The sequence below is a fragment of the Bos taurus genome, chromosome 18 (assembly GCF_002263795.3).
Source record: "Bos taurus isolate L1 Dominette 01449 registration number 42190680 breed Hereford chromosome 18, ARS-UCD2.0, whole genome shotgun sequence".
NCBI classification, from domain to species: domain Eukaryota; kingdom Metazoa; phylum Chordata; class Mammalia; order Artiodactyla; family Bovidae; genus Bos; species Bos taurus.
The window spans coordinates 43,248,876-43,261,977 of record NC_037345.1 but is presented as its reverse complement, the minus strand read 5'-3'; the positions used below and the strand labels follow the sequence as shown (position 1 = coordinate 43,261,977).

Below are 13,102 nucleotides of genomic sequence, written 5' to 3'. Positions count from 1 at the left end.
TATATTTTGTGACTCAAGTTTTCATTATTTTAAGCAAGAAACATGCAAGTAAAATTTGCCTGCATATGGCTAAGTTATTTTCCTAGGAGAAATATTTGTACAAGTGTTATAAGGAGGTACGTTATAACCAAGAGTTGATACTCCTCAAAGCAGAACGTTTAGCACCGAGATCAACCACAAGGAGAAAACTAACACCTAAGGGCTTTACAGTAATGGCCCATTTTTACAAAGGCTGCATTCCTGGAATCTGCTGAGTGATGTGTCCACCCCCATGATGCTCAGGTCCTACGACTCTCCTGGGGAGTGGGTGCACCTGCTCTTACCTTTGGCAAAGTGGCTATCCTCCTTATCCTCATCACAGTCTTCCCAGTGATCAAAATCAAAAGCCACATTGGGATTCTGTTCAACATAACACTTTACATTACTTGAGAGAATAAAACATACTCAGCGTGTTAAGACCAAGCACGGTTGACTTCTACTCACCCTCTGTTTGAGTAAGCCACACCAAGACTCCCTTTGCTCTTTTACAAGAGTGATTACAGGTTCGTCATATTTAATTATGCATTTGCAATCATCTTTTATTATGTTGGCTTGTAGCTCCAAATCAGCCAAGTAAAATTTCTCTCCTACCCAGGCACTAGATTTACAAAAAGAAATAAAGTCAGCCTTTTAAAACATTAGAAATTACTTCTATTTTGTTTTATAAGCTATACATAAACCCACCTGAAAACAACTCTATCTCTAAAGTATTTACATTTATAATCTTTTACGTTCCTTATTTTTATCTTCAGTATGACCACATCCTCTTTTTGGAACCATTTTATTTGTGGGTGGAAGCTGGAAGAAAGGGAAGAGGATTATATACTCATCTCTGTGTATGTGCTAGGCAAGTAAGGAAAGCAGACCCCAGCAACAAGCATACCTTTTCGGCGGCTCTGCAGTTTTGTTAATGGAAGCACCTCCAGTGTTTTTAGGTAAAGTTTCTGTCCAAAAAGTCAAATTTTCCTATAGGTTATTTATATGTGACTCCATAATATATAACATATATATTACAAAAAACATGTATATATGACTCCATTATATATATATTATATATATATATATTATATGTACTTTTGGCATTTTATGCAACTTTTAGTTGAACTACTAAGAATATGAGCATAAACTTCATAGTAACCAAAGTATCCAGTTGCAAAGAACAATTTAAAAAAGTAAAATGTACATCATTTAGTGTAACTAATAGAACAAATACTAGATTAAGAAAAGAACTATTTACCTTGACCAGTATTATGATTAAACAATCGGGAATGTAAACTCTGTGAAAAAGGACCACATGTAATTGTTGGCCATAGGACACCACTGCTCCAACGTCCCTGCTATCTCAACCTGCTAGGACCCCTAACAGTTTCCAGAACAGCAGTCAGTACGTGCAAGGACCACTGCAGCACATAACATTCTGTAAATCAGTGCAATTGAAATTCTCAATCTAAAACGTCTGAGGCGTTCAAAGACTTGAGCAAAAATGTTTATAAGGGGCTTTGTTAACAACAGTCAAAAGCTGAAAACAATGTCTTTCAACAGGGAAATGGGGAAATAAATTGCAGTATATTCATCACAGAATGAAAGCGAAAGTGAAAGTCACTCAGTCATGTCTGACTCTTTGCGACCCCATGGACTATATGGTCCATGGAATTCTCCAGGCCAGAATACTGGAGTGGGTGGCCTTTCCCTTCTCCAGGGGATCCTCCCAACCCAGGGATCAAACCCAGGCCTCCCACATTGCAGAGGGATGTGGTAATGTCCCTCATTATGGGACATAATGTGGGATGTCTCTCAACATTACCAGTTGAGCCACAGTGGAAGCCCATACCACAGAATATAACTCAGCAATAAAGTGCCACTGCTACTTACAATAATCTAGATGAATTTCACAGACATAATGCTGAATGAAAGAAGACACGAGAGTGTGTACCACGTGCTTCCAATTCAGCAACACTGATGGTATCGCAAGTAAGAACAGGGCTCCTAGGCAGGGTTACAGACAGGAAGGGTATATAAGGGAGACCACTGGGATTCTGGAAATGGCCAACAGCTTGACCTGGGTCGGGTAATGGACATGTACACACAGGAAAATTCTGTATGTTTAAGATCCATGCACTTTTACTGGATGGAGCATTATACCTCAAATGACAAAAAGGAAAAAAGTTACAGAAAAAAACATTGGAAGCGGAATTGTCAAAAATAGAAAGTTAGGTAACATCAGTTTACATCACCTTCTAATTCATATAAAAGTGGAAAGCCTAAACATCAGAAAATTTCCAAGCATTAGTGACTTTAAATTACCCATCTTTTAAATAACCAACCATGCTTTTGGTTTTCTGAGTTTGTCTTGGTGTCAGTTCCTCTCTCTGAGCCCTTGTCCTCTTGCTGTGTGCTCGGCAGACAAGCACTGTCTTCTCTGGAAGAAGGTACCCTGGGCGGAAGAGGCAGAGGTGAACCATGAGATGAAGAGAGAAACAATCTGGCTCCCTCCAGGATTTCCAGCAAGAGGGAGGCAGGCCAGCCACACACGGCTGAGAAGTGCCTCCTACAGCAGTCAGACCTGCGTACAACTTATGGCTCACTAGCAGATGCCAGGCAGGTCAGCCAGCCTGGGCACTGCTGGCATCAGGGGCCGAGTGGCTGGTCGACATATGTCATACAACAGCTGCAGGAACTCATGTGCCAAAATAAAATTCTTTTCAAATCACTTAACTGTGAGAATTGTATGCACCGCTGCCCACTTCAAAGAGGATAAAAGAGCAGAAAGTACAAGCCATCTCCTTTCCTCTCCTGTCCCAGCTTCCTAGACACCCTCTTACCACTCTGGATCTATTGCTAGAAACATTCTTTGCAAGAAAAAGCAAATACTGCCCTCTGTATCTTTCTATCTAGAACACACACACATGTTTAAACACATGGGAACCTACTACATTACATTCACTTTTCTACCCCTTATTTTATTGTACTTAATAACTGGAGATTACACCACATCAATATATAGAGGGCAATCTCATTCTTATAAAAAACTGTGTTTTTCTTTTGGTTGTTTTAACAGGTAACCACATACATGTGGTTCAGTATTTTAGAAATAGACAGAAAGGTCTACACAGTGAAAAATCTCTCCCCTCCCCTGTTCCCCAGTCACCAATTTCCTTTCCCAAGGGAGAAAACAAATCATTTCTTTTGCATCGTTTTTGAGTTAATGAAACCTAAAGGAGCAAACCTATACGAATACTCGTATACACACCCCTATGGGTAGGGAGTGTGCGTGTGTGTCTCCAAAGGCACGTCTGATTGACACATATGAAGCCTGTGGCATGGAGGGCAGGGCCCCATGGTCCAACCACTCAGGCATGGACCCCTTTCTCAGGCTTTGTTCCCCTCACCACCGTGCAGCCTTAGACCCTCCGTCGCCCACCCTCTTCTTCTGCCACGGCTCTGACCTCCTCCTCCTGGCCCTCATTTACTGGGGATCAGTTCCTTCCTCCTCCGCCATGACTGTCCTCAAACACCAGCAAACTAGAGCCTCCCCATCCACTTTCCTGCACTCTAGGTTTATACCTCAATAACCTGAAACTCAAGTCCCAGACCCGCTTGGTGTCTCCTCCCCTCTGAACTGGCTGCTCTCTGGGAAACATCCTCGAACAGCCAACCCTGCCACTATCTTCTTAGTCCTGAAGACTCAGAATGACACAATTATACACGTTCCCCTGTGTCTGTCAACCTTTCAGGTCCCCAGACTCTGTCCCCCTTTCCAGTCTGCTGTGAGAATGGCGCCATGCTCCTCGATTCTGGTCCAGGAAATGCACAGCTGCCTATTCATCTCCCGAAACGGAGCCCCTTCCTGGGAGGCAAGTGTCCTCTGTGGCTCCCGTGGTCTCTGCACTTCCCTCCATGTGTGACCACAGGCGTCCAACCCTCCTGTGCGACCGCAGAATCATCTGTGCACAGGCACTGAGCAGGGTGCTTGGTTCAGAGCCGGGCTCAGCAGTAGCTGTGGGGCTCCCTGTAAGTGATCCACCTTTGTCTTGAATACACCTACTCAACTGCAGTGGCATCTTCAGTTTTAAAAGAATATCTCAAAAGTAAGTAAGAAGGACTTCCCTGGCGGCGCAGTAGATAGGAGTCCACCTGCCGGTGCAGGGGACATGGGTTTCATCCCTGGTCCGGAAGATTCCACGAGCTGCAGGGCAACTAAGCCGTGCGCCACAACTACTGAGCCTGTGCTCGAGAGCCCGAGCGCCGCAACCACCGAAACCCGCGTACCCAGAGCCTGTGTTCTACAGCGAGAGAAGCCACCGCAGCGAGAAGCCCGCGCTTTGTTAACAGCTAGAGAAAGCCCGAGCGGCAAAGAACACCCAGCACAGCAAAAAAAAAAAAAAAAAAGCAAGCATGGAACAGTTTTCTTTCCTGAACGTGTACAGAAACCAAAACATATTCTAATCCCACAGGTACCCGATTTTATTAAGATAGAAAACCCTGTAAACTTCAGACAGTTTTCATCTTTGCCATGTTCTATGAAATTCCCCTACTCTGAGCAGTAATTTAGGAACACTTCAAGGTCTCCCACGATCACAGCACTAAATCCGCCCAACAGTTTTTGGTCCTTATTTCACGTGGCCTCAGGAGCACCGTGCAGCTCACGGCTCCCTGGTCCGTGAAACTCCTCCTTCACTGCCATCCTGGATGCTCCCCCTGACCCCAGCTGGCTCCAGGCTGCACCTTCTTAGATGCCCACTGCCGGCCACCTCTCAGCATTGGAGGCCCCTCAGCTGGCTCTTGACACCCAGCGTCTGCTGACCGTACACCCTTGAGACCACACTCTCATACAGGTACATTCAGAAATCGGCTGCTTCGCCCACCTCCACACTACCATCCCAGCCTGAGCCACAGTCATCCTGTCCCGACCCGGGCACAGACTTCGTCCCCTCCCGTCTCTTCTCAACACAGCAGCCCAGGGTGCTCTGATTAATAAGTCTTTCCTCTGCTCAAAACTCTCTCACGGCTCCACTTCCTCCTCCTCCGAGCCTACTCCTTGCACTGGCCACGGGGTTCAACAAAATCCGACCCCCGTACCACCGCACCCCTTCCACCTAGACTCTCCCCTTGTTTACTCCTCTGATCACTGTACCTCCCTCTCTGATCCTGGAACCAAGGAACAACCAAGCCTTTTCCTGCCCACTCGGGTCTTCGCCTCTCGACATCTGCCTGGGTCAGGACTCAGCTCTACTGTCTTGGCTCACCATCTCAGGCCCCAAACCACCTTCCCTTCCCTTCTGCATTAATCTGCTCCATCTCACATACCACCATCTGATCCCATATGTATCTCTGTAACATCTTTATTGTCTTTCTCTCCCCATTAAAATGTGAGTCCTTCATCTATTTATTTCACTACTGCATGCCTAGTAGACACTCAATAAATGTTTGCTGAATAAATGAATGAATTTTTAAAATTTCAACTTTACCTACTGGCAACTTCAATTCAAAGTATTTATCTGTTAATCAGGTCAACTGAAACAAAGTTAGACTGAAGAAATATTCCAGCATCCAAAACAAATCGGTAGACTAGGACACTCCAAGTTCCTATTTCCCTCTAGATAACACTGAAAGAACTTCCTGTTCCCCCAGCTCCACTCCTGAAGCCAGAGAGGGCAGAGCCGACCTTGTGAATTATTTGTGTAGTCCTTTCTAAGCTGTCTGGAGCCAAGACAAGACACTCGCTCAGAAAAGTCCTAAGATGACCCTAAGCTTTCACCTCAGGCTGATTTCTAGGGCAGAAGGTGGATAAAACAGGACACTTGTGCATTGCTGGTGGGAACACAACACTTAGCTGCTGTGGAAACAGGTTGTCAGTTTAAAAAACGAAACACAGAACTGCCACAGGATCCAGAAACTCCAGAAGACCTGGAAGTAGGAACTTAGGTGTCTGCACACCAGTGCTCACAGCAGCACCATTTACAGCAGCCAAATATCCACTACAGGTGAGTGGATACCAAAATGCAGTGCTCCCAGGGAAGGCCAGTGTAGCCATGCAGTGCAAGATTTTTCAGCCTTAAAAAGGACAAAAGTTTGACATCTGCTATAACATGGATAAACCTCGAAAACATTATGCGAAATGAAATAAGCCAGACAGAGAAGGACAAATGTTGTAGGCTTCCCTTGGTGTGAGGTGCCCAGGATAGGTAAATTACTGGGAACAAAGCACAGAGGAGGTTCCCGGGGGCTGAGGGGACAGAAGAAAGGGGGTTACGGTGTAACTGGGCGCAGGGTGTCTGGTTGGGATGTTGAAAACTTCTGCAAATGGACTGTGCTGACGGTTACACAACGACGTGAATGTACGCGCTGCCACCGAGTTGTGTACTTAATATTAGTCAGAGGAAAACATCGTATACTAACACACATACGTGGAATCTTGGGAAAATGGGACAGATAAACGAGCCCATGTGCAAAGCAGAAATAGAGACACAGAGAAAAAACATACAGTCACCAAAGGGTGGAAGCGGGGTGGGATGAACTGGAAGATGGGGACTGACATACATACACTGCTATGTATAAAACAGGTAACTAATGAGAACCTACTGTATAGCACAGGGAACTCTACTCAGAGCTTTGTGGTAACCTAAATGGGAAGGAAATTCAAAAAAGAGACAATATGTGTATACACATAGCTGATTCACTTTGCTGTAGAGCAGAAACTAACAGAAGATTGTAAAGCAACAACACTCCAACAAAATTTTAAAAAAATAGTTACAGTGATAGATTTTATGCGTATTTTACCACACTTCGAAAAAAAAGTGAGAAATTCTGTTCTGTATATTTTAACACAATTAAAATGCAGTTTAAGAAATTACTGATAATTTTGCTAGCTGTGATAACAGCACTTTAGTCAAGTTTTTTAAAGCCTTTTGTTGTCCCACATCCTCACCAACACTTGGTATTTCCTTTCTCTCATTTCCCATGGCTATGAAGTGGCACCGCTCCACTGTGATTTTAATTTGCATTTCCCTGATGAGTAATGAGCCTGAGGACCCTTTCACATATTAATTACTGGACAGCTAATCAATGAATTGGACATTGCGCAGTGTCTGTTCACATGTTTTGTCCTCTTTTCTACTGCTGCTGGAGGGATTGGGGGCAGGAAGAGAAGGGGACGACAGAGGATGAGATGGCTGGATGGCATCACTGACTTGATGGATGTGAGTCTGGGTGAACTCTGGGAGTTGGTGATGGACAGGGAGGCCTGGCGTGCTGTGATTCATGGGGTCGCAAAGAGTCGGACACAACTGAGCGACTGAACTGAACTGAACTGAACTACTGCTGCTGCTAAGTCACTTCATTCGTGTCCGACTCTGTGTGACGCCATAGACGACAGCCCACCAGGCTCCCCTGTTCTTGGGATTCTCCAGGCAAGAACACTGGAGTGGGTTGCCATTTCCTTCTCCAATGCATGAAAGTGAAAAGTGAAAGTGAAGTCGCTCAGTCTTGTCCGACTCCTAGCAACCCCATGGACTGCAGCCCACCAGGCTCCTCCATCCATGGGATTTTCCAGGCAAAGTAGTGGAGTGGGGTGCCATTGCCTTCTCCTAAGTGTCCGCTGTTTCTGACTGAAAGGAGCTCTTGATGCAAGTCCTTCTGGTGAACACACATGCTGAGTCCAATCCTCCCGTCTAGGGGCTGCCAGTATACTCTCTCAGAGACTTCACAAGTCTCTCTGTCTTGCTGCGGACATGAAAACTGGTACAACCCACCTGGAAAACTGTTGAGCAGTTTCAATTCCATTCCATCAAAAATACATTCATTAGTGCACCAAAGCACATGACGAAGAAATGTTTAAAGTACCACCTGAAGTGGCCCAGACCTGGAAATTCCTCCCACCCACAGAATGGGGAAAGAAATCACACTGTGTTCATACAATGGAATATGACACAGCAATAAGAACCCATGGTCTACAGCTGCACACACAACATGGATGAATTCCACAAGCAACAGTTAAACACACCAGGAGACACAAGAGACACACGGCATGGCTCAGAGAACGAGCCCGGGAAGAGTCATCTGCGTTGTTTTGTGTCTGGAAGGCGGCTGCCCTTGCGGAGAACCAGGAGGCAGCTCTGAGTGGCACCCAGTTTCTAAGCTGGGCCAGTTTCCACGCTCAGAAAACCCATTAAACCATACTTGGTCTGTGTTTGCCTTTCTGGATGTGTGGTGTCAATAAGAAGCTAACAAAAGTTCACTCTGTAAGCGGTATGGTGAAATAATATATTTGGGATTTGTTTTATAATAAGTCAAGCCAAAACAAAAGTGTGGGCTGGAGTGTGAATAAAATCAGACTCCCCAAATGTTGGTAATTATTGAGTGATGGGAACACAGAGACTCATTAGACTACTCTACTTTCAGCAAAAATGTTCATACCACTTGTGAGTTCTATTTCCACCAAACAGCTCTTCCAAAGGGGGACAAAAATCCACTTACAGGGTCTGGTTCAGGCTTTCTTCAAAAGATGGCATTTTAGCTCCTTTGTATAATTTTTTCAGTTGTTCTACATGTTCTGAGTTATCAATGCCCATTCCCATTGACAAAATTTCAGCTCGAACATTATAATCAATGACAGAAGTTTTCAAGTTTGAAAGTTTTGTAATGTGCACCTTGAATCAAAGAAAAAATACAAAGTTTACAAGAACCACACTTAGAACTTTAGATGAGTCACAAACATTCTCTCACGGCCTCCCTATCTCACTGTGCAATGCTCAGTGCACCAGGACACATGCCACCACGTGCAAGGGTCTCCTCGTCAGAGTCTTCCAGAACCCAGCCTCGTACTGGGAAACACGACCAGGTGTGGAGCAGGCGCCAAGATCAAGTCCCGGAGTAAAACCCCAGACAAGACCCAGCCGTGATGCTGTAACCACACACACAACTCTTAGATCTTTCTGGTTTTCCTCTCATACTCTCACCTCTCCTAACAATAGGGCTCAGGTTCTGTAGAGGCCCAGAAAGGGCCTATGCCAAGGCTCTAGATCCTGTATCTTGGACAGTTTCCTCCACTTGTTTTTTTTCTGCAACCAAAATATTCTCATCCATTTCAGTTTACACAAAATTAAGTAAAACATGGAAATCTGCAATTGTCTGCTTCCTGTTGGTGGGAGGTGTGGCCCCAGGGCTTTCCTGGGTTGGGGGAACAGACCAGGCTAGCAAGGCAGGCACACCTCCCCTGGGACCAGGAATTGGGAACACTCTCCCATCCAGGAACAGGGAAGAACCTTTCTCCTCTCAGGCTGGGGACCACCCTGCTATAGGAGGAGAAGGCGGTGGGGTGTGTCTGTTTTCCCTCCAAGGTGCCACTGACATGGTTACACTTTGGAGCTGAGGAAGCATATTTGCCATGTGGGTTTTCTTTTTTTTTTTTGCTTCATTCTCTTGGCTGTAGTTCTAAAAAAATCCTTGCTTATTAATAAAGTTTCCATTTTATTTCTATAATAAAGAACCACTACAATATTATTATGACATCAACTAAGAACCGCTCCCCCTTCCCAATCTCTTCATTTACCTACACTGGTGGTATCTACCTTCCCTTCTAAAAATCATTTTCTCCTCTTACTTGTAAATCTTATACCCAAACTCATCTTTTTCAGTGTTAAGGCTTTTTCACTCTTAGGGGGAAAAAAAAAACTTTTACCAAAGCAGCTTTTATGAACTGAATTCTTTTAAACTTTATAAATAATCATAATAATTACGATTTAAGTCTAATAGAGCAAAACTCTGAAGTGAAAAGTAGAGTCCCTGGGGTGCAAGCACAGTGGAGATGCTGCTGGCCTGAAAGTGGATCTCAGGGGGGATGCCCGAGGCCCTGGCCTTGCCTTCTGTCCCACTGCCCAGCCCCACAGCAGCTCCACAGGGCAGCTGTCTGCTTATGCGTGGAACCCCAGTGCCCCATACAGGTCCAGGCACACAGGAGGTGTTCAATAAGTATTCGGTGAATGGATGAGGTAGAAACCATGAACATAATAAAACCTGTCTTGGAAAGTCCGAGGACGGAATCCTCCACACTGGTGACCACTTTTAAGATCGTTCACAACTAGACCAGCACACGGCTGTGCTCCTGCAGGGCAGGGACTGCCCCAGGGTTTCCCACCGCTGTGGGCAGAGGGCTGTGAGAGGAGAATAATGGTGCACAATCGACGCCTGGGAAAGAACTGTAAATGGCAGAGACTGTCGCGTGTACTAACAACAGTTCCATGAATTTTCTCTTGGTTGTACATGTGAGTACTTGCGATTTATACGCACATGGCTGTGAGCGCTGGGTTACAACATAAAAGATTCCCTTAAACCATAAAACCCATGACCACACATTCGTGACCCAAATAACACGAGACAAGCTCTCCTTCACACAGAGCCCTTATCAAATAAGCCTCCATTTATGTGAGGCAAAGAGTTATTTAAGCAACAGGTTAGAATAATTTGGATAATTTCAGGGGCCTGGAAGACCCCACGGCAGGCTGCAGTCCATGGGGTTGCAGAGTTGGACGTGACTTAGGGACTGAGCACACTCAAACACGTGCTTCTTTTCAAGAAAACTGCTTTCTTACCATTGGATCAATCCAAACTGTATCTCCTAAAGCCAGTATCACTTTTGCATCATGCAGTTTTCCAATGATTTTATGATGAATGTACCTAGTAACCTGAAAAAAATACACATAAGTACATTTATCTGAAGCTTTAAGGAAATACTTAATTCTGTACGTGCTCAATAGTTTCACAAGAAGCTTTTCCGCGCCTTTCATTTGAGCCTCACGACCACCCCACGAAGCAGGTTACGGAGGCCATAATGCCCTGACACCAACAAGGGTAACCACCAGTGGAGAAGGACGAGGACAGGTGCCAAGTCCCAAGCACACAATACTCCTGCTGCTCCCAGTGACGCTGGGGCTGAGGGGCCCTGGTCTCCACTACCAGTGGGACTCTCTCTCTCACTCTCATCCAACTTCTCAAGAAATAAACATCCATCATTTAAAGACAGGCTGACAGCTGACAGAGGAATGAGAGCTGTGCATCCACATTAGGAAACATGCGGTGTGGGGCGTCCACAGGACGGCCCTGCGCTCAGGACACACCCTTGCATCTGTCCTCAGTGCCCTGTCTACAACCCAAACTGTTCACTTTGCACCTACAACAGCTTCTTTCACATCCTATTCATCAGACTGTATGAAACGTAACCTTCCTCTGAAGAATTAAAAGCCTTGTTATGAACAGGAATCACTGCTCTGGTGATGAGCAAGACTGTCTGCCTAGTCTCTCCGCCTACCTGGGACAGCCGTGTGCTCTGCGTCTCAGCACAGGTGGGCTTCTTCACCTTCAGTGCCTTATCTGGTCTACTTGGTGACATCCTAGTTACCTGTTCTGAAGGACCCAGAGGAAACATCCCTTCCTTTGGAAGCTTTTCTGGACTGACTCTCTTTCCTTGCTCATCTTCCCAACTCCAGTGGAATTACCTGGTCCCTCCAGAGAGGTAACAGGGGTATCCAGTCTTGTAGCTACATATTTTACACCAATTCTAAGTCTGGAAGCACTATCAATAATGATGGCCAATCATGTCTGGCACCCCTCTGGGGATTCAGAGCTACGTTCAGAGCACAGCGCTGGGAAGTGCATCCCTGCCCAGAAACACGAAGCATTTCACCCAAATCCAGTACTCCAAATTCAAATATACCTCAACTCCATGTTTATTCTGGGTTAAATAAATTCTAGAAGTCAACAAATACAAAAAGCCCAAATAACCCACCTTTGGATTCCATTCAATTTCATTGTCCGCGGGTTTCACTCTACAAACGATAAACTCCACAGCTTGCGGGGGCAGTGTGTGGAAACTCTCTGGGAGGTGCAGCAACTGGTCTCTTGTGACGAGTCCAGTCCTGCCTTCATCTATGAATTTCACAAGGACATGATCCAGGGCCCACGTGTCCTCCTTCTGGCGCATCTCCAACACCTGAACCCTGCAGAACAACAGTGGCCTCAGACTGACACAGAGACCCAAAGGGAAATTAATGTCGCCTCAACTTACTTGCTAAAAGCAAACCGCACAGAAGTTTCCCCCAAACTGCAGGGCTTAACTCCATACTAGAAATAAAATAGCTAGAGTCAGCAAGAGCACTTAGCCCTGATTTATTTATTCAATTCAAGTATAAGGGCTTCCCTAGTAGCTCAGATGGTAAAGAATCTGCCTACAATGCAGGAGATCTGGGTTTGATATCTGGTTCAGGAAAATCCCCTGTTGAAGGAAATGGCTACCCACTCCAGGATTCTTGCCTGGAGAATTTCATGGACAAAGGAGCCTGGTAGACTATAGTCCATGGGGTCACAAAGAGTCAGACATGACTGAGCAATTGACACTTTCACTTCATACTTATGTATAAAAGATAGTGTAGCATTCTGAAAACAGGAAATTCTTTTATCTGACAAGTTAAATGTTCCAAGGTTCTCAATCTGGGCTATCATCAAGAGAGGACAGGTGTGGCATTCAGCGGACATGGGAGCACACACCACGTGATGCAGGATGGAACCCTGACTGCCGCTTCCTGAGCTGACCTTAGACAACTCACCTAACCTTGCCAGGGCTCAGTATACACACACAGTGAAAGTCGTTCAGTTGTGTCCGGCTCTTTGTGACCCCATGGACCATACAGTCCATGAAGTTCTCCAGGCCAGAATACTGGAGCGGGTAAGCCTTTCCCTTCTCCAGGGGATCTTCCCATCCCAGGGATCGAACCCAGGTCTCCCGCATTGCAGGAAGATTCTTTACCAGCTAAGCCACCAGAGAAGCCCAAGAATACTGGAGTGGATAGCCTATCCCTTCTCCAGCAGATCTTCCAGATCCAGAAATTGAACCAGGGTGTCCTGCATTGCAGGTGGATTCTTTCCCAGCTGAGCTACCAGGGAAGCCCAGGACTCAGTCAGCTTATCTGTAAAATGAGAACTGTGCTCATTTTATGGGAATTTGTAAGAATTCCATGAGTTAAAGATGCACGTACGTGCAGGACATTGACAGCTCGATGACAGTCACATA

At 45.5% G+C, this 13,102-nt stretch overlaps 2 protein-coding genes across 3 annotated transcripts in view; one reads left to right on the top strand and one right to left on the bottom strand.

The window, feature by feature from the left end:
• Positions 1–2,718, top strand: part of SLC7A9 (solute carrier family 7 member 9) — a 37,000-nt gene extending 34,282 nt beyond the window's left edge. The window contains exon 12 of the mRNA XM_024978048.2: positions 2,443–2,718. Coding sequence (XP_024833816.1) covers positions 2,443–2,496 — 54 coding nt within the window. The 3' untranslated portion in view covers positions 2,497–2,718. The remainder of the gene's footprint in view (positions 1–2,442) is intronic.
• The window catches only part of TDRD12 (tudor domain containing 12), a 75,721-nt gene that overhangs the window by 1,997 nt on the left and 60,622 nt on the right, over positions 1–13,102 (bottom strand). For both annotated transcript variants that reach the window (XM_059877492.1, XM_024979033.2), the window contains exons 24-31: positions 11,822–12,032; positions 10,629–10,721; positions 8,515–8,687; positions 2,364–2,473; positions 923–983; positions 724–837; positions 484–637; positions 324–399 (exon numbers count right to left, since the gene is read on the bottom strand). In XM_059877492.1, coding sequence (XP_059733475.1) covers positions 324–399; positions 484–637; positions 724–837; positions 923–983; positions 2,364–2,473; positions 8,515–8,687; positions 10,629–10,721; positions 11,822–12,032 — 992 coding nt within the window. The remainder of the gene's footprint in view (positions 1–323; positions 400–483; positions 638–723; positions 838–922; positions 984–2,363; positions 2,474–8,514; positions 8,688–10,628; positions 10,722–11,821; positions 12,033–13,102) is intronic.